Source organism: Limanda limanda, chromosome 7 (assembly GCF_963576545.1).
Source record: "Limanda limanda chromosome 7, fLimLim1.1, whole genome shotgun sequence".
NCBI classification, from domain to species: Eukaryota; Metazoa; Chordata; class Actinopteri; order Pleuronectiformes; family Pleuronectidae; genus Limanda; species Limanda limanda.
In genome coordinates this window covers 14,314,588-14,334,999 of record NC_083642.1, presented here as the reverse complement: position 1 = coordinate 14,334,999, position 20,412 = coordinate 14,314,588, and the positions used below count along the sequence as shown (strand labels likewise).

The following is a 20,412-nucleotide window of genomic DNA, read 5'->3' as shown; positions in this document are numbered from 1 at the left end:
TGAAGTTACTAAAGAAAGACTTACCTCCATGTTTCGTGGAGTTCCTTGAAGTTTTTGCTCCAGCATTGCTAGTTTGCTGTTGATGTGGCCGTTGATCTCGTTGTGGATGCCTTCAGAAGGCCTCTGAGCACCGAGTTGAAGGTTCTTGGTTCTCAGGAGTTTCTGTAGTAGTTGCTGTCCAGTCTCGGATCTGTGGCTTGCAGGATCCCCAGCCATGTTTCCAGCATTGATAAATCTAGTGTTCCCAGAGGTTACCGCCTCACCTGTTGCTTCTCGCTTAATAGCCCCAGGATGAGCCTCTGCTGCCCCATCACAGTGAACCTCCCTTGGCTCCTGTTTAATGTTCTGTAGGGTCATCTTGCAAAGCTCCCCTTCTCTGGAGCCATGTTGCATGTGAGGCAGATGACTCTCAGTGACCTGATGTGACCGTTGGTGAATATTCATGTCTTTTTGTGGCCCATTGTGGATGCCTGCGAATGTCTGAGGTGTTTCATTGCCTGATATCTGAGTTTCTACTTTGAGCCCTGGACAATCAAGTGGACTTCTAGCTCCAGGTGACCTGAGTGGGGACGCCTTGACGTGGTTGTATGGACTCCCCCTTCCAGCCCTGCTGTCGGGTACAGAAGGCGAGGAGACATGGGATGAATGTGGTGAGGCCGGGTGGGCTGGGCTCATGCCAAAGGGTCCTCTTGGAGAATATGCGTGGGATGGAGAGCCCTGCATGCGGCCTGCTGCAGCTGCCATTAGTGCTTGTTGTTGGTTTTGGTTTGGAGTGGGTGGACGCATACCCATAGCTTGATTAAATGCGTGCCGTTGCGGGTCGATAGGAGAGTTAGCTAATGAATGTCCTGGAGATGTTGGCCTTATCATACGGCCCTGGTCCATGGGGGAGCGTGGCACCGGCACCTGGCCTCTCATAATATGTTGCTGCATCATTTCCCCCACTTGTGGCTGCTGTTGTCCAGGGACCATCATGCCGTGCTGCATCTGAGGTGCAACACCAGGTTGTTGGCCCAACTGTTGTTGAGGGCCCACTACTCCTGGCTTCCCCATGGCTCCATACGGCATCTGTTGGCCTTCCATCCCAGGAATCTGTTGTCCGACCAGTGGCATCTGTCCTGGTGGCATGTGAGGCCTCAGCTGACTTTGCGGTCCTTGAGCCACTGACATGCGCAACATCTGTCCCTGCTGGAGCTGCCTCTGGGCAATCAAAGCCTGAATGTGCTGTATCTGCTGGTTTGGGGGAAGATTGCGGAGCTGGGGATTCTGAGCAATACTAGCTGGGATGCGGATCTGTCCGGGTGGAACCCCAGGCCTCTGTGCCATCATTCCTTGCTGCTGCGCTCTCATCATACCCATTATGGCCTGTTGTTTTTGCTGCTGGGCGAGGAGGGCTTGTTGCTGTGGATTAGGACCCATAACAACTTGCTGTGGCTGGCCGGGGTGGTTCTGGACCATGATCTGCTGCTGCATGCTGGGATCCTTTGACTGCTGCATGGCATTTTGAGCCGCCTGCTGTTGTTGCTGCTGAGTTAAGAAATCAATTGGTTTCCCTTCTTCTTTGACAGTCATCAAACCTGGCTTATCAGCACTGAGGGAACCTTGCCTCTGGAGAGTGAGTGGAAATTGTTGCTGATGTGCGACAGTTTGTTGGTTTCCAACCAAAGTTATTTGCTGTTCTGGAACAGACTGAGGATTTGGCTGGGCCATATAAACCTGGTTTTGATGTTGATGCTGCTGCTGCTGTTGTAGCTGCTGCTGCTGTAGCTGCTGCTGTTGTAGCTGCTGCTGTTGTAGCTGCTGCTGCTGTAGCTGTTGCCTTCCAAAGTCAGTTTGATGATCATTTGCAGAGCCTAGCTGACTCATCTGATTGGGAGTGGAGGGGCCACTCTGCTGAGGCGGAGTTCTTGGATCAGGGCTCAGAATGCCACCCTCTTTGGGGCCTGAGTTTTGACTGTCTGTGGATCCCTGTGGCTGGGGTGTGATACTTCCTGCTGAGGGCGAGGGGCCCATCTGTGGGGTTGAGGGTTGGGAGAGTCCCCCTGCTTCTTGGCTAGGCTGACTGATCATTTGTGTTCTTTGCTGTGCCATCTGCTGTTGCTGGAGGTGGGCCAAGTTCTTTGCAAGCTGCTGCTGCTGTTGTTGTTGTTGCTGCTGTTGTTGTTGTTGTTGTTGTTGCTGTTGTTGCTGCTGCTGCTGAGATGCGATCATGCGCTGGGCCAGAATGCTCTGTTGTTGAGGAGTCAATTGGACCTGAGGGCCCCTGAGACCAGGATGACCTGGAGATGAAACTATTCCCTGCTGACCCATCATCAGCTGAGGCCTCTGTTGCTGTAATGGTGCAATTGGTTGATTCCCCATAATCCCTGGTTGAGCTGCCATCATAGATTGTGCGTGGTTAATGGGCTGGCCTCCTCCAAGGTTCTGGGGTGGTGGAGCACCAGACTGGCCTCCAACCATTCCTTGTGGAACCTGCACCATATTCTGCTGACCGGCCTGGTTGACTAACATTCCCTGTTGTGTGCTTGCTTGTTGTTGGGCCATAAGTGGGTTCCCCATCATACCAGGCTGTGGCTGAGCGATTAAGCCAGTCTGTTGATTTGGGTGTGGCATTGACTGCTGACCCATTGTCACCTGCTGCTGCTGTTGTTGTTGTTGTTGCTGGAGCTTTGCCATCTGCATCCTATGCTGAAGCTGTCTTTCTTGTAGAAGCCTGGGGTCTGCACCTTGCATTCCAGGCCCCTGTGGAAAGAATCCTGGTGGAGCGCCAGGAGGAACTGGGGCCCTAGCACCGATAGCTGCTGGAAGCTGAGGCTGCGGTCCTCCAATAAAGGGCTGCCCTTGGGGCATCCTGACAGGCATTCCACCTTGCGGCATCATGCCAGGGTGCTGGCCCATTACTGGTGTTCCTTGTTGCCCTATCATCATCTGGCCAGGCATCTTTGGAAACATGTGAGGAGGTGCCCCCTGTGCAGAATGACCTGGGGTAACAAGACCTGAGCCTTGCTGATGCTGTTGCTGCTTGCTTCTGTATTCTGCAATAAGATTGGTGTGCTCCTTCTGCTGCTTGCGCACCTAGAACAGAATAATTATAAACAGATATTAAATTTCATATCAGAATGCAAACCGGTGTGGACAAGGTGGCAAACTTGTCAAGTCGGATTCTTTCAAATCGACGTACCTGGTCAAGCTGTTTTTGAATTTTGCTTTGCTCCTCTGTGACCAACTTGAGTTTCTCTGCATCTGCCTCAGCAAACTCCCTGCCAGCTTTCTTAGCAGTGCGCTGTTTTGCACACAGCGCCTTGCGTGACTTGCGGTGAACTCCAATCTGTTCCTCCAGAAATTTCAACTGCATTTGGAGTAACTGCTGAGTGTGAAGAAGCCATTCTTCATATTGGTGCTGCTCTGCATCATCTGTAAGAGAAGAGGATAGCAAGTTGTCCATAAAATAGTATGGCAATGGCAATATAGCACCTTTCCAAATACATTTATACTTGTGGATAGTACTGGTAAAACATACTGATGATTCCTTGCACAAACTGGGGAGGGTTAGGTCTCGACTGGGTGGGATCACTCGTTTCGCCCTCCTAAACAAAGGACAAATGAATAACATAAATCAGTAATATAAGATGTACAATTATATAAAATTACTCTTGTAAACAAGACAACGTACCTTTGGAGGTCCAGCTATAAGTTGACCTGGATCTGTGCCTGGGGCAGAAGCCAGCCTTTGAGCAAGCAAAGACACTTGTTGTCTGAGAAGAGAGCAACAACATAAGATGTATAACAATACCTTGCATCACACTGTACAATGATCTTAATGAGTCTGTAGTTTCCAAAGTACAATGTAGTATAACCACCATTCATCAGCATCTATCAGACATTAGTCAGTGAATGTTTGGCACTGGAGATCCTGTATCTTAACTGTTTACACATGTTTTGAGTGGACATTCCACTACTGGTGACTGAAAGCACTAATATATATGTATATGACAACAAATGTTTACAGATGGAAAAGCTGAAGATCTATTTAAAAAAAAGAAATCCCATTGAGGGTTTTGCATCGTAAATCGTACAAAACGGTAAAATTAAAACATTTGGCTAAATCTGTAAAAATGTCCATCCAATGGAAATGTACCTGTTAATGCCAGGGGGTCCAACCATTGGATCTTGTGCCAACACCCTCTTGATTCCCTTAAGTGCCACCATTTTTGCCTTGGCAATGGGGTCCATGATGTCATCACTGGCAAATTTGTCTAATTCTGCAGTGAAAGAACAGAACATCTGTTGCTATTGCATGAAAAGAACATAATGACAGAATAAAGACGGTGACAAGCTGAGATCCTGACCTTTATCAGGGAAGAAGTTGTTGGTCAGAGGTAACTGTTTACCCGCTGGCTGTGGCTGAGGTTGGTGATTGAGCCCTGCATGGATCCCTGGCTGCCCCATCCTCATCATGGCTTGCTGCTGTGCCACTGCCATGTGAGGTGCAGCTGCCATTCCAGGTCCCATAAGCCTTTGCTGCTGTTGCGGCAACATGTGTGGCACACGGGGTACCATCCCTTGCTGAGCCATCATTCCTTGATGTGGTGGACGATGGTGGTGTGGTAACATTATCTGACCAGGTGCCTGTGGGTTTTGTTGTTGGAAATGAGACGCCATGCCGCCCTGATGGAGGGAACTGAGCTGTTGCTGCTGCTGCTGCTGCTTTTGTAGTTCCTTCTTTTCGTGCTCTAGCAGATCCTGTATTAGAAGAGGCAGTTCACCATCTAAAGAGCTCTCTACCTTTGCCAAATCTACAGCGGGGGAGTGATGCCCCCCTACATCAGGTAGCCCCAGTGGATCATCACCAATATCTGCAGCTTGGTTTGGCAGAGGGTATTGAAGTCCCCCTAATCGAACAGAGCTGAGTGATGCAGACTGGTTTCCTGCATGTCCAGGCTTGGCTGATGTTGTGTTCCCACCAAGAAGCATTGACACAGCCTCTCCCATTTCATCTTTCACCACTGTCTGTCCTAGCTGCAGCTGAGGGGTCAGACCTTTGTCTTCTATTTTGACTTTGGAGATATCAACTATCTCTGCAGAGGGTTGCAGTTTGGTAGCAGACTTCTGATCCCCTTTGGCTTTACCTTCTACTTTAACAAGCACTGAGCCAGAAGGGGGTTCACTTTCTGCCTCTACCAGCCGCAGCTGCTCTGAGAAGACATCCTTCGGGTCCCCTTGGTCCAGTTCAGGGTCAGTGTACGCCAGCAAGTCGAACTCATCACTGTTAAGCAAGTCGTCTAGGTGTGGATCATTGGTTTCAAGGTTGTCCAAGTTGCCCAAGTCATCATCCCCTTTGTCAGGGTCCAAGTCTAGAGCCAAATCATCCTCATCCTCCACACCTCCATCTCCTGGAGCCTCCCCAAGACCCTCAAGATCAGGCTCTGGCAGTTCCAGTCTGTTTCCAGCGGCAGAAGCCTGGGGCTCTCTAACTAGACCTGACTGTTGAAGTTGAGTATTGGGATTGGAGGTAGCCTGGGGCTGCTGGTGGGGATGTTGTGGTACTGGGCCTGCAGACTGATGAGGCAGTAAAACTGACAGTCCACCCTGCTGTAACCCCAGTTGTGACTCACCGCCCCCCCCAGTTTGAATGCCTCCAGCTTGAGCGATGGAGTGTTGCTGAACATAAGGAGCTGTCATCTCTTGCTGTGGAAAGAGACGTGGTCGGGGCTGGGGTCCACGAGGCATAAACTGGGGTCGTAAGGGTAGCCTCTGCGAGTTATGTCTCAGTTCAATGAACTGTGGTGGGGGTCCTTGAGCCATTTGCTGCATTGTCTCTCCTCCATGTCCTGGCATCATGGTGTGAGGGTTACCCATGCTCTCCATGCCCTGAATATTCATGGTAGGGTTGTGCCTTATACCAATAGCCTCCATGCCAGGCTGGGGGAACCTCCTTGGACCCGGGGCCTGGCCCTGCCACTGTTGAGGGAACGGTGGACGGGCATACATGCCCTGAGGTCTGGTGGGCCCTTGTGGCCTGAAGGACAAAAATGCACAAAAGATATTTTTTTAAAAGATATCAATTAAAAAGTGTTCATTGCATTACAGAATTAAAGATGTTGGCTGAGAATAATTTGGGGTGTTAGTTCTTTCTTTATGATTAAATAATGTTTTCGATAAGCACTTCACTCTTCTGGCCCCATTTCATTCAAATATCAGAACAGAAGCTCAAGTAACCTAGGTTACCATTATTCTAAAAATGCCAGAAATTTTATAATTATATAAAACCTACCATTTAACAGCAATTGTTAATCTGCTTCAAGAAAGCGCTTACCTTAGTGCATTAGGATCCATGATGGCAGGGGTTCCTGTAGGTGGTGGGCGAATGAGCTTGTCCTCCATTCCTCCAACAGCCATGGGCATCTTACCTACCACAGAAGCCTGAGGTCCAACAGCGCTAGCAGCAGCACTACGATCCTAAAGGAAATAAATACAAAAAAAGGTAAATGTTCCATTTTTTGTTACTTTTCAGCATTCAACAAAGATGTTTAGGTACAAGTTTAGCTATTGAGTTTCTCAGGAAAGCCGACATTTTGTGTGATTTTACCATACAAAGACAAAATACAAGATGTCTTTGTTGGGTCATACAAAGATATCTTAACTGTAACATAACACTTTTGCTGTAGCAAAGTGTAGCATTTGTAATGTTGGTGGCATACTGTTCAAGACGTGTACCTGTGGATAAGGTGGTGGTGCTCTGTGGACTTTGTTGTCTTGTTGAAAGGCCCCCATCTCTCCTGCAGACCAACCAGGGGACACACTGCCACCAGCAGCAGCAGCAGCAGCCGCCTCCTTCTCTTGTTTGATGGAATTTCTCTGCATTTGTTGTCTGATTAAGAATTCCCTCAATCTCTGGCGCTAAAAAACAACAACAAAGCACAGATAAGCAAAACACCTGAGATAGTGCACAGAATGAGTGCTTACTGACTAATAACTTACCTGTCTGTGCTTCTCCAGCTCAGAGGGGCTAAGTCCTACCAATGTAGGGTCTTGCACTGCTGACATATCAGGCATTTCTTGAGTGCCTTGCAAAGATGGCTGATGAGGTGTGTTTGGAGGGCGGAAAGCTGGCAGTTCTTGAGATCCAGAAGGAGGGGGTAACCTGGAACTGAAGCTGTCTGCCCCCATAGTCTGCTGAGTATGTGGCTGTTGTTGCTGGAGCTGACCCTGCACCATCTGACTCTGCTGTTGAGTCATCTGGAGGACTCCCGGGCTGCGGCTGAAATTAGGAACTGCTGATGGTTTACCAGAGAGAGGATCACCTATTGAACTGTTTGTCGGTGCCTGGTTGGGATGAGGTGATCCTTTATAACTTAATGTTCCCTCTGGGGCAACAGAGGGAGGGCGAGGGGGTTTGTGGATAGCTGCAAAATGGTCTCTAGATTGTGGCCTTGAAGGTGGCTGAGAACTATGGTCTGGGGACTGGAAACGTGGGGTTGATGGAGACTGGACATTATAAGCATCATTGGATAGTCCACCAGGAGTATGGGGAGACTGCGAGCTGCCCTGGGACTGTGGGCTGGAGGGCACTCTTGAGCATAGTTCCTGCTGAGCTACAGGTTGTCTTTGGAGTCCCATAGGACAACCGTCACCTGACTGCTGTTTGGGGGTAAGCGGTGACTGAGAGTGGGGGTCAGAGAAAGGGTGGGAGGGAGACTTCCTGTAGCCTTCAGAAAGGTGACTAGGGGAAGCTCCAGGGTGAAGTGCGCCACCCTCCCCTTGGTGCACTCGTGGCGTCAAAGGTGCCTTGAAAAAACCATCCCCAGAGTCCAACATCCCAGCAGGGGAGCCAGTCGATAGGTCAGGTCTCCCAACAGCAGACGAGCGTGGAGAAGGTGCACTCATATCAGCCCTGTACTGTCCTGTGCTTGCAGGTGATGAAGCCATTGCAGAGGGTGATGGGGATGAACCATATTCTGGTCGCCCCATCACTTGCTGGGTTCTGAAAGGGTCTCCATAGTGAGTATTATGGGGTGGCGAGAAGATGGGCGACTCCCCAAGCCCAGCACTTCTCGAATGAGGACTTTCTGGATGTCCTAGGGACTCCTGAGAGCCATGGTGGGATTGTGGTAAATTACTCTGTTGCTGCTGTAGCTGTGATCTGAAGTAGGGGTCAACCTGCTGAGCCCGTCGGGGTGTTCCAGGAGTTCCTGGTTGCATGTCAAAGGGTCCAAGACTGGCTGGCCGTCCCTGAGGAGGACCCTGTGGGCCGGAAGCAGAATAACCTGAGGAAGAGGCCTGTAAGGAGCTGGCTCCAGCATGTGAGAAGGGTGTGGATGGCTGAGAGTGAGAATGGGGTGACTGAGGAGGAAGCTTGGACAAGGGATCTGTCCGGATTTCAGCTGAACCCGGAGTCTTAACATGTCCATCTGAGAAAAATACAGAGGATGATCCTGAATCTGGAGGGAAAGGAAATGGGCTCTCTGCAGAGCTGGGCTGAGAAGGGCATGATGTAGAGCCTGAAGGTGGCGGGATCTGGAGGTGTAAACTGGGCCTTTCTCCCTTTACACGTCCTGGCTCTGTCTTGATTGGCCTGCACACCTGACTCTCTGCCTGCTGTGAGAAGAGAAGAGAGGAAACATGAATCTACAGCTCTAATGTGACAAACCAGATATTTCCATTTAACGCTTCAAATAGATGGTGATGCCTTAACTCACCTTCTGTGCCTTGTTGATCCTCTGAGCTGCTCGATTATCTTTGGCCTTTTGCTGCAGAAAAGAATTAGATATTAAGAAAAGTAGTAAATTATATATTTTTTTAAGTTCTGCACAACACAAGATATTAATAGGTTTTGTTCAACTGCAAAAACATCATGGACAACAACAATGGATAAGCTCAATGCCAAATTTCTCATTGGAGTTACAATAAACCAAACCCTCAAGAAAACATTACAGTAAACCATTATGTATTTTCAGTTTTCCCTTTTGAAGAGCTGGTAGCACCAGCCACTACGTAGAGTGTGACCGAACAAAAGATCAAGATTCAGTTTAGTGCATTTTAAGTTAGAACAGAGTTTAAGCAAACAATAGTTACATTGATATTAATTAATCCTTAAAAAAAGAACCTACCAGATATGGAGCCTTGTCAGCAGCTGACACCTTCCTCCAGATCTTCATGATTTGCTTACAGCGACTTGCCCAGTCTGTGACAGGAGACATATTTAACAGATATCTAACAACGACATAATCCTTACTTTGAAAAAGCACGACCGAATGGTCTAACTTTAAACTATACTTGGTGCTGCAGTATTTTCATTTTTGACACTCACCTGGGTAGTCCTGTCTGAGGGTAGGGAAGTTGGTATTGGCATAAAGCACAGGGGAAATGGTTGAGACTTCACCAAGCTCCTCATCTTTCTCCCAGCGCTGGAGACTGCGCTGGTTGTAGGACAGCCCATCACCCTCTGCCTCAGTGGGGGTCGGTGGGGAGGTGGGGGTTGCTGGGGTAGAGGGAGTGGCCCAGGGGCTCTCTTCACCTCCGTCTGGACTGAACAGCCCTCCTCGGTCCCTGTACACCACAGAAGAGGGTATTTATATATACATATCAAATAAAGGGTGCGCATTTGTCAACATCAACACAGAGATTTTACACCATTATCCAGAGCGGTTATTGAAGACCTACATACAACAGACTGTAGCAAAATAAAATGCATTAATAATTGCAATCATGGTCCTACCGCATGTCAAAGAACGGTGACTGAGAGAGGCCAGGAAAGGCATCCATCATTCCAGCTGAGGGCAGAGACCCTACAATAGATTTTCAATGTTTAAAAACCAAGCTGACCTTCATAATCCTATAACAAACTTCAAAAAGGTTTTAATAACATAAACATTGTACACACCTGAGAGGAGAGCTCTCTGTGGCAAAGTGCTTCGATTGAGTTCTCCTTTACTGCCCTCCAAGATGGGGTTCATGCCCTCCAAAGAGGAGGCTTCTGACACTCCGAGAACCTTCCTGAAGAACTGCTCAGAGTCCTGACTCTCCACCCCTTGCCCAAGACCTGTCACACAAAGACAGTAGCATTATGTTAACATCAGTTACTATTTCAATGAGTTTGGATTGTGTACTGTATGGTATCCTTTCAGGGGGATTACCTTCAATTTTTACTGCAGCAAAGGCGTGAGGATCAGAAGACGCCTGGTCCTTCAGCGACGAGGACAGGCCAGAAACTCCTGAAAATGTCACATTTTTATCAAACCTAGATTTTCATCATAGCCATAATAATAAACCAGTAGCATCAGTGACCAGACACTTACCAGAACCTTCTCCCTGAGCTTGGTGGGCCTCACCCCCCTCTTGCTTGAGAGGAAAATTAACCTCTAGAGCACGATCCTTAGAATCAGCTAGTGAGAGAAGCAATAAGGTCACTGTGCTGATCTTTTCCACACACACAGTTTGACAGATATAAATGCACAGTTTTCATGTGTCACAGGTCAAGTTAGTGTTCTTACTCTCTGGTGCAGTAGTTTTGACCCCTGATGGTGCTGGTAATGAAGGTCGGACAGGGCATGCACCTGACCTGTGCCCCGGGGATGTCATCACAGCCTTCTTACCTAAGTCTATTAGTGTCTTCCCGAAAAAAGCCTCCTGCAGTGAATTACAAACATTTAGGATATGAACTGTAGAACGGTGAATACTTTACATTTCAAAGCTGTTAAAAGGATAAGGCATAGATAGATTACAAACCTGGAGATAAGATGGAAACATGTCCTCCAGTTTGCTCTTCTTTCGGCCTCGTCGTTTCTTTGCCTGTTCCTCGCCCTCCACTGGTTTTGGATCCATTATGTTATCCGTGTCAGCGTGAGGTCCTATGCATGCAAAACCAGGGACTTCAGTTTCCCAAATTAACAATATTTACAAAAACGTCAGAAACAGAAGCATGATATAAAGTCATTCAGACAAACTGCCATATATTATGAAAGTTTTATTTAATAGTCAATTGTTTTTACTAACCTTCCTCGATGGTTCTTTCTATTGGCTGTCCATCTAACATAGTCTCTCCAGCCAGCTGGGCAAAAAATTCTTTCTTCATCCGTGTGTGACACTTTCTTTGTCGCACCATGAAGCCTCCAATTCCTGTTACAATTTAAAAAATAAAATGTGTCTATAATTTTTGATGCTCAGACATCTGTGTGAATGTTAATATGGCTGAGTTAAATTCTAGGTTTCTCACCAGGCCTGTAAGGTTTCCTCTTTCTTTTTTTACTATCCTCCATTTCATCTGCCCCCCCTTTGAGACCATCCCCATCGGCCATGCCTTCATTGCCTCCGTCTGCCCCTGCACCACCATCTCTGTCAGGGCTCCCGGGGTTCTCCATCTTGGAATCACAGTCCATGGGCTCCCCACAGCCTTGATATACGAGAATACATAGATTTAGTCTTGCATTAAAAAGGAGCCCAACTCTAGTGTAAATTGTGGAAACACTAATGGATGAGTAGAGAGAGCACTAACCTTTTCCATCCTCCCCATCTCCGTCGACCTCCCTCAGATCCATTCCATCAGGACCTCCTTCACAACACAGAGTGCCAAGACGGGAGCGACGCTGCCGTCTCTTGTGCAGGGGAGACATGGAGATGCTGCGAAGCAGGGACATACCCGATTCTGTCAGCCACACGCCCTCCAACCGGTAGAACTGAGGCTCTGTAAAGTGACAATTGCATATGTGAATGATTTACATTAAAACAAACAGAGGAAAACAATAATGAACAGGAATAAGCAAAATCCACTAACCTGGCTCTTTGATCTTTATTGAAGCCATAATGGCTGACTCTACTACTGTGAACAAGCGGAAAAAGCAGGAAGAAAAACAAATTCATGTCATCAGTAGGCAAGACTATCTTGTGTAATCCCCAATTTTCATATATTGACTTTAAAAAGGCTGTCCCTCTGTGACTTACCCACAGGTTTTGGAACATATGGGGTACAGGATGTGCATGCAAAGCCCTCATCAGAAGCCTGTTCCACCTCATCCTCCGTGTACAGACTCTCACAGACAGCATGGACCCATCTGCACAGGCACACAGAAATACATTGATACGCACTCTTTTCATCACAAATCACACTGCAAATCAAAGATGTTATGGAATAATTCATGACATGAAAAAATACATGAATAATCCATTCCCCACTTGTCTTCATTAGCACTAGTCTCATGAATACCTCAGTTTCTGTGTCTGTTGCATGCCTGTGCAGTTCTAATGAGCAGTACTTACCGATCGCAGTACTGACACTGCAGCAGCAACTCCTCCTCCATGAAGTTCTGTCTGCATACTGGACAGGAGACCAGGCTGGCACAGGGGCCACAGTGGGTGTAGTTGTTCTGCCACTCACAGTGGAAACCCGGTGAGCTGGAACCACACTGCACACAGCACACACACCTGCACAGAAGTAGTGAAACTCAGATGAAACAAAGACTGTGAGTGGGGCAACAATTGATCTGCTAGTACAGAACCAGGAAGCAGAGGGATGGGCCTCTGAACTGATATTGCAGAGCTGAAGCTTATTTTACATAATATGCAAATGTGAATGTATTCATTTCCATTTGACCCCATTCAAAGCTGCAAAGCTGAACAAAGCATTGTTGTCTTAGAGTTCTTTTTTACCATTTGCACTTCCAACCACCCTTGGGTACAGTGTGCAAGGGAGGGTCCAAGCAGTAGGTGTGATAGCTGACGTCACAATCATCACACAGCAGCAGGCGGGAGGGGTCCGAAGCCTTTCCACACATCTCGCACACAATACATTCCAAACAACGCCAGCCTTTACGGAGCATCGTCTTGGTGATCTACAGAAGATAAAAGGTTTAATCTCTTTGGATTAACAAAAATACAGTGATTTTAAAGAGATAGAGGATAAGGTTGTGCTTACTTTGCTGTTAACACAGTAAGGATGGTAACACTGTGCACACTGAGCACAAGCCAACAACTGCCCCTCCATGCCCTTTCCAAAGCTGCCACACACAACGCACATGTCCTACAATAGAGGAGAGAGGAAACAAAGTCTTCAGCATAACATTTGAACTGTGGTTTTTGGCACAGCAAATGCCACAGGGTACCTGAAAATGTCAAACTACATGCGGTGTTATACCTGGAGCAGGACAAATTTATCCGTGTTTGAGAAAAGAACCACTGTGTTCTGCATTGTGTCATCTTCCTCATCGTCTTCATCCTTATTTACTCCAGTGTCTGTGGTCATGCTTAGCTGTGGACAAAGGGGATAAATTATATGTGATTATGACCACGCTATAAAAGTGAATAAACCAAAAGGAACATCTGAATAGCATGTAAAATGCAGCTCACCAAGAAGGCATCAATGCAGGAGGCCATGGCTTTGAGGCGTGACCTCCCACCACGCCCTCTCCCTCCACCAGCTCCACCTCGAGGTCTACGCTTTCCAGGGAAACTATTACTTCGCCCCTAAAAAACATTTTAATGTCAAGTTGTATTGTGACAATGACATCTTAACAACAAGAACATGATTTACAGTTAAATGTCCGCAGTTCAAGGATAATAAATCAATGAACAAGATTATATGGTGACCTTACATGTTTGACCCTTGAGCGGCCTGGGGATCCTCTGCGTTTCACTGTCTCTCTGTCACTTCTGAGAGGTTCGAAGGGAAGAGAATCATCCGTCTCCGTGAGCAAGTTATCTGAACGCATGCGGCCACCGTGTACAAGGCCAAGCTCCAGGGAGAGCTGAGGATCAGGTTCTCCCGGAGAGCCCAGAAAGCCACTGCTGCTGTCATCTCCATGGCTCAAATTAGACGTCTCATCTAGCAGAAAGTCCTGATTAACTTCTTGCTCCTGCATTTCCTGTTTTATCTCATCAATATGTCCTTCTCGTTGCATTTGCTCATCATCATCTTCTTCCTCATCCTCCTCCTCCTCCTCAGAGTTGGTTAGTAACCTCCCCTCCATGTCCAAAGAAGAGAGGGTCTCTTGTGCATCTCCTGATGAAGACAGCCTAGGAGGAAACGGCGGATCCTTGCATGGACTTTTTTCCTGCTCGTCATCCATGGGCAAAGGCTCCGTTTTGACCACACAGGCAGGAGAAGCAGGTAACTTTGGTGGGTCCTTGCTGCATGTTTCTGTTATAGAGACACCCTTTATTAACTCTGGTGATATTTGTTCAACTAAGGGAGTGGCCTCCTGCTTCTCCACCTCCATGTTTTCAGGGCCTTGTTGTGATACCGGTGTTGGCTCTAGATTGGAGTCGCTAGACTGGGTCTCTGCTTTGGGGGCTGGGGAAGTGGCTTGGGTCACGTGGCTGACTGCCTCTCCTGCTCTCTCTTCATCAGCAGGTGGACAAGAGGACTCCTGTTCTGTTGTTGCACATTCTGCATCTGAGAGTAAGGGAAACACAGTTATGAGTGTTATGATCCATCATTAGCAGTGTTTCTGGGTTTGATCAAATCAATGGCTGTAGCATGCAGTACAAGTGCACAGACAATGCAGATGTTATGCCATGGTCTGCCTGTCTAAAAACATTGTAGATGTTCTGAGAGACCAACAGCGCAAAACATCAAGTAAGAGATCTTGAAAAGGAATTGTTTGTATTATCATACAAATCGACTATAATACATCTATAATGAGTTTACCTGTAGTTTCAAGTGGAGCAGCGGGCACCTCAGGGGTTGTTTCTTCTGTTGGTACCAACTCCTCCTCCATGGTTCTCTCCCCAACATCTGTGGTCTGGGAGACTGCAGCCTCCTCCCCTAGAACAAAACGTAGTTAGGCATACACATCTCACACAATCATCCTTTTATTTGTCAGCTCACAGAACCAAACTCACTCCACATGTTTTGTAAGTTTTGTCTTACCAAAGTCCATGGGCGTCTCTGTGTCAGTCATAGCTTCTCCCTGACCCATCTCTGATTTGCCCATCTGTCCTGGTGGCACCTCTACTAAGCCTTTCTGCTCTTCTGTCACCACGTCTGCATCAGTTTGAACAGTCGTCTCCACCGAATTCACGCATCCTTCAGTCTCTTTAGATACTTCTGTGGTTTGGATCTCTGTTGTGTGTGGTTGAGTGATAGACTGCTGATGGTCCACCTTGCAAAGCAGGCAAATGCACTTGGCTTCTGGAAGCTCCCCAGGTAAAGCACACTCACTGTGTACCCACCTGAGACAAAGATCATCAAGATTAAATAATGAAAGTCTGTATAAGCGACACATACAGCCAATAGCTATATCTAATGAATTGAACTAACCTGTGGCACATGCTGCAGCACTGCAGAGCAACAGATGGGCTGGCAGCCTTGCTGCACACTCCACAGATAGAGATACGATGCTGCTGGCAGCCCTCACACACAGTGTAGTTATCAAACCACTGTGCCAAACCTGGCAGCACCTGTCCACGGACGCCACACTCCGTGCATACACGACATCTCTGACAAAATACAAATATTTGGGATAAAATGTAAACCAAAAAATGTTTATAAGGACACAAAATTAGTATCTTTCAAATATCATGATAGAGGCATTTCTTTGCACAGAGGTAAATGATAAATGTGACTTACTCTGCATTTCCATGGGTCAGTGGGAAGAGAATCCATGGCTGGCTGGAGACAGAAGGTGTGATAGCCCTTATCACAGGCATCACATACCAACATCTTGGAGTCTTCTCCAGGTTGTCTGATAAAATTAAGAATCAAGACGTTACTTTTTGAAATGGAAATGAAGCTCAAATAAATTGTTATGTATCTTGTAGTGAGGAGCTTGACTTACCTGCAAGTCTGGCACACTTTACACTCTGGACATTGCCATCCTGCCCGCTGGATGGGCGTGGCACCAATCTCAAGACAAGCTGCATGATAATGTAGGCCACAACCCGTACAGAACAGCAAGTCTGTGAGCTCACCCGCTGAGTCGCACACAGCACACCAAGACTCTTCACCTGCTGTAAGAAACACACATTAAGTTCAAAATCAACATGTAGATTAAGGGGGAGAAATAATTTCAATTAAGCTGCAACATAAAAAATTAAAGGGGTCTTTTTCATCTGTCAAAAAGGGAATAATAAGGAAGACCATGTGTTCAAAGACTGAAGACAATCCACAGTTAATAAGCACAAATTGAATAAAAGACACAGGTTGTTTAACAAGAAGTCTGAGGAAAGCATTACAGCTTTGTACTTCAAATGTGCAATTGTGAGCATCCACCAAGTAACATCTTATATTTGGTTTTCTTACCCAACTCCTCAGCTTTGTCTATGTGTTCTGGACAGAGGAGAACCAACTGCTTCATGGACTGGAAGGATCCACTGGCTGCTGAGCAGGGGAAGTGGTAGAACCGTGAGCAGCCTTCAGCATGGCATCGAATCGTTGCACCCAGCCTTTTGCAGTATTCGCAAAGCTGAAAAAAAACAACATATATTGGTAACAATTCAGATTTTGTCAAGGAAAGCCTGTTTATCTCTGTATTCTAACCTGGTAGATCTAATTCTAACCACAGTCTAAGGATAGCACACGTACCTGTTGTGTCCCTGAGATAACGGCCTTATCCACATTCTCCAGCTCCTCATTCTCCAACCGCTTGACTCCCTCCGACCACACCGCACACCATTGATGAACCCAACACCCCCCTGTTTGATCATAAAGCTTGACATCAGTAATTTACATAACCAAATCCAATTAAATGATACATCTGAACAGTGTATTTCTTGTACATGGAACACATCGTTAATTTGAAATAAACAACAATGCATGGTTCACTGACTAAATATAATCATGTCATATTTTGAGTTCAACCTGAATCTTCAAAGAGTGCCGCCAGACAGGGGGAATTGGAAAATCCAATGGAAGACAGGTCATCATTCCCAGGTTGAGGCAGTGGAGAACTGGATGGCTTGAGGGTCGGCCGCTCTGAGGATGGCCCAAAATGTCTCAGTTCCTGCTGTCCATGCAGGCTCCGCTCCACACAGTTACAAAGTGAACAGGCTCGAACGCTTTCTCTGTTACAAAATGATTCATAACACGAGTGAGGATTCATTTTTTGGTTCTCTAATGTAAGCTGTGTTGGCATTAAGACCAATACAGTATGAAAAACACACGTCAGATCTGAATGAAGAACTTACGCTGGCGTGCTGGAAGAGGCTGCTGTTACGGCTGGCATGTCCTCAGCACCAGGGAGGTCTTCAGACTGCTCCTCAGAGGAGACAGGCTGCTTTGCAGGGGCACTGTCATCAGCTAGAAAATGAAGAGTGAGGATAAATGGATTTGACTAGATTGCGTTAGATTTTTCTTGCAGAGCAATGCACATTGAGATGTTATTCAACCTCATGAAGAAAAGTGTACATCCACAATGGATGATGTGGGACATTAAGAAAAAGTAAAAAATAAACCATACCTGCTGGTTCAGAGTCATTTTCTTCGCAGTTTGATTTCTGCTCGTCCATCCCCTGTACCGATGTTGACCTCCTTGACAGAGATCTGAAATGTAGAGACACAAATAACCTTGACTTGTGAATACTAGGCATAAGAGGAACAGTTGAATAAACATTGTCTGGGCTTTTTATCAGATAGGCAGATGAAGATGACCTTTATCTGTTATCAATACATAATGATTCCAGAGAATAGGTCTTATAGTGAAATGATAGAAATTACTTGATCTGTGGAATTTACATTTACACACTCAATATTTCCATCTACACTTTATGCAGATGCCAACATACTAAAACATGGAATGGTTCATTAACCAGCAATAAAACCAGTATTAATCATCAGGAGTCCCTAAAATGCAAATACACACACTTTCCTTCTTACCCAAAATAGTTTTTTACATAAAATACGTATAACCAACAAAGCAACCACTTAAATAAATGTTATGTCCTTAATTCTGCAGATTTTCTTGTGTTGATTACACTGACGTTAGCTCTAATGCAATCGAGCTTCCTCGGAAACTCATGGAAATCGCACCAGTGTTACAGTAGATAGGTCGATCGGAACCCGCTCGGCCGATACAAGTTATTATTTACCTGGCGACTCATAATCCAAATCTGACAAACTGCGACGCGAAAAAGCACAAAGTGTTGAACTGAGACGGTGTTTTCCTAAATAAAACAACCGTAATACGGGATACACAAAGAAAACACAACTTCCGTATGTAGAACTTCCTGTTGCAGCGGACAGCTTTCGTGCAGAACCTTGGTCGCTCGCTTCATAGTTCCGCTATGACATTCACGCCATAATAAATACTGTAAAACAAACAACGCAGGACTGGACCGGCTCACTGTTATTTAATTCACATCGACACTAGCGGAAAGTCACAACAGATTATTGGAGTTGAAATCCCAAGAACAAGCGATTCTTTACAAGGCGCCAATCGGCTCAGATCTCCCAAAGTGTATTTTACTCTTTCTATAGAAAAGCTCATCGGCATTTGCTCATATGATCGTAAATCTGAACCTTTAGAAATGTACGACGCCGTGTGTCCCGGTGTAAAAAGGGACCACACGACAATAGAAGAACACAGAGGCTTTGAGATCAAGCTCGAGCAGATTCTCACTGTGTTTCATCGGTTACACAATAAAAAAAATTGTGCCATCAAATCCTGCTTCATTTCGAAATATTTCCTTTTCCTTTCTCACCAGTATTGCTCGAAACAGGGCGATGTGCGATGGCGTTCGTGCTTTAATGCATCCGAAGAGAATCAATGACGAATAAACACAAGGATGCAATGAATTAAAAAGACTAAACGTGTGTGTGTGTGTGCGTGTATGCATCTTGGTCCAAATCGTTTACTGCTTTGCATGTCTGCCGTTGGTGCTTAGACCTCACAGGCAAAACTACGGAACCCAACCTGCAACGCTACGTTAAACCACGCCGAGCAGATGGCTCCAGAAGCTGGCAAAGCAAACAAGAGACGGACCGAATCAATTTCGCCATGAAAACGTTAACGTTACATCTCCGTCACAAACGTGTCCGGTGGCAGCAGCACCGGAGAGCCACTTTCTCCTCGATAAAAACAAACAAACGTCAAATGAAACGATACACAAACTCACTGGTGTTGTGTGGCACAGTGATGTGGATGATTAGGCTTTGTCTCTGCAGATGAAGTTGGTTTTGTGCAGGGCGAAGTGATGCCATGGTGGCTAAGTTAATGTCTCACCAGCCCGGCTAGCTAAGTTCACGTTAAAAGTGTTTACGTTTACAAATTAACTTTCGCGGATAATGTGTTGTTATTGAAAACCATAGGAGTTGCACATTGTCTGCAACGGATCGGCGAAAGCGACGGTGGCTTTTATAAGTGAATAATTGCAGCGCTAAGCACTCTTTCTCAATGTAAACACCGACTTCAAAGGGTTGGTTCTGTCCAGAGAATAGCCATGGCCATGTTACCGGCAATGCACTGATACGGAAAAGCTAATGTCTCCCGTCGGTGACGTAGCATCAAAGTGTCCAGAGAAGGTAAAACTGCGAGAAATACATCAAACCTCGTCCACCCGAGCGAACACTTCCACCAACATTAACCGGATACTTCGCTTTTCACACCGGGAACACGGCCAACGTAACGCATATATCAACCTGGAGTTAGCATCCAGGTAACGTCGCTAGTCCTCCAGAAAGTAGACGAGCCCATCTAGTCGCAGCTAGCAGCTAAACGATTCGGATAGCAGGGCTAACGTTACCCGGTCTAAGGTCAGGGTTGCTGTGTCTTTCGGTATGTCTGTTGCGAGAAGTTCGAAGAGGACATGAATAAAACAGCTCACCTCACAAAAACAATATCGTCTCCTCATACATCAGCAAAATCCAAACAGCCACACAGCTTCCCCGAACGCTGATGGTCGCTTCATTTTATGTACCGGACTAACGCTGCGGCTAGCCGGCTGGAGGGAGAGTGGGGGAAGTGCACGTCGGCGGAAGGCAGGCTGTGCGGGGATGCTAGCTAGCTCCTCGGCTAAAGGGGATAATGCTACGGCTAGCTAGCTAAACAGCAGCTCGAGCTTTGTGTGGATTGGCCGTGCACTGCCGGGGGAGCTGCTAAGCACGGAGACGAGCCTTCAGCCAGTCCCGAAAATGGTTCCCCAGCCTCAGGCAGTGAACCCAAACACTGCCTGCACTGCTCCTGGCTCGTGGATGTAGCATCAATGACTTAATGAGCTAACATTAGCAGCTAGCATATGTTCTGGAATCTCGTTCGCCAGGTCTTTTGAAGCTGCTGGTACTTGAGACTAAGCTAGAGGCCCACGCTGTGTTCACAGGCCTGTAAATGTGTCTTTTCTGTGACTTTCAGTCCCCGGTGGACCCTGGTTCACTCAGAGGTGCAGCTGAACTTTCCAGTGGGACCCGTGTGTGGGTCACTGGCGTCTCTTCGCCTCGCTGCATCCGTTCACACGATGGTTCCGCCGAGGGGCTAGCTGCCCTTAGCA

At 46.8% G+C, this 20,412-nt stretch overlaps 1 protein-coding gene across 1 annotated transcript in view; it reads right to left on the bottom strand.

The window, feature by feature from the left end:
* Positions 1–19,861, bottom strand: part of kmt2d (lysine (K)-specific methyltransferase 2D) — a 29,134-nt gene extending 9,273 nt beyond the window's left edge. Inside the window, exons 1-40 of the mRNA XM_061075585.1 lie at positions 19,753–19,861; positions 17,391–17,473; positions 17,119–17,230; positions 16,793–16,995; positions 16,517–16,626; positions 16,235–16,397; positions 15,771–15,942; positions 15,563–15,677; positions 15,254–15,432; positions 14,864–15,165; positions 14,642–14,758; positions 13,587–14,386; positions 13,342–13,458; positions 13,130–13,243; positions 12,911–13,015; positions 12,646–12,827; positions 12,256–12,420; positions 11,941–12,050; positions 11,774–11,818; positions 11,495–11,683; positions 11,216–11,392; positions 10,996–11,118; positions 10,729–10,850; positions 10,494–10,629; positions 10,299–10,385; positions 10,137–10,214; positions 9,884–10,042; positions 9,719–9,788; positions 9,311–9,549; positions 9,111–9,184; positions 8,700–8,750; positions 6,982–8,598; positions 6,718–6,900; positions 6,317–6,459; positions 4,350–6,019; positions 4,139–4,262; positions 3,674–3,755; positions 3,521–3,587; positions 3,182–3,414; positions 25–3,075 (exon numbers count right to left, since the gene is read on the bottom strand). Coding sequence (XP_060931568.1) covers positions 25–3,075; positions 3,182–3,414; positions 3,521–3,587; positions 3,674–3,755; positions 4,139–4,262; positions 4,350–6,019; positions 6,317–6,459; positions 6,718–6,900; positions 6,982–8,598; positions 8,700–8,750; positions 9,111–9,184; positions 9,311–9,549; positions 9,719–9,788; positions 9,884–10,042; positions 10,137–10,214; positions 10,299–10,385; positions 10,494–10,629; positions 10,729–10,850; positions 10,996–11,118; positions 11,216–11,392; positions 11,495–11,683; positions 11,774–11,818; positions 11,941–12,050; positions 12,256–12,420; positions 12,646–12,827; positions 12,911–13,015; positions 13,130–13,243; positions 13,342–13,458; positions 13,587–14,386; positions 14,642–14,758; positions 14,864–15,165; positions 15,254–15,432; positions 15,563–15,677; positions 15,771–15,942; positions 16,235–16,397; positions 16,517–16,626; positions 16,793–16,995; positions 17,119–17,230; positions 17,391–17,439 — 11,835 coding nt within the window. The 5' untranslated portion in view covers positions 17,440–17,473; positions 19,753–19,861. The remainder of the gene's footprint in view (positions 1–24; positions 3,076–3,181; positions 3,415–3,520; positions 3,588–3,673; positions 3,756–4,138; positions 4,263–4,349; positions 6,020–6,316; positions 6,460–6,717; positions 6,901–6,981; positions 8,599–8,699; positions 8,751–9,110; positions 9,185–9,310; positions 9,550–9,718; positions 9,789–9,883; positions 10,043–10,136; positions 10,215–10,298; positions 10,386–10,493; positions 10,630–10,728; positions 10,851–10,995; positions 11,119–11,215; positions 11,393–11,494; positions 11,684–11,773; positions 11,819–11,940; positions 12,051–12,255; positions 12,421–12,645; positions 12,828–12,910; positions 13,016–13,129; positions 13,244–13,341; positions 13,459–13,586; positions 14,387–14,641; positions 14,759–14,863; positions 15,166–15,253; positions 15,433–15,562; positions 15,678–15,770; positions 15,943–16,234; positions 16,398–16,516; positions 16,627–16,792; positions 16,996–17,118; positions 17,231–17,390; positions 17,474–19,752) is intronic.
* Between the last annotated feature and the right edge of the window lie 551 nt (positions 19,862–20,412).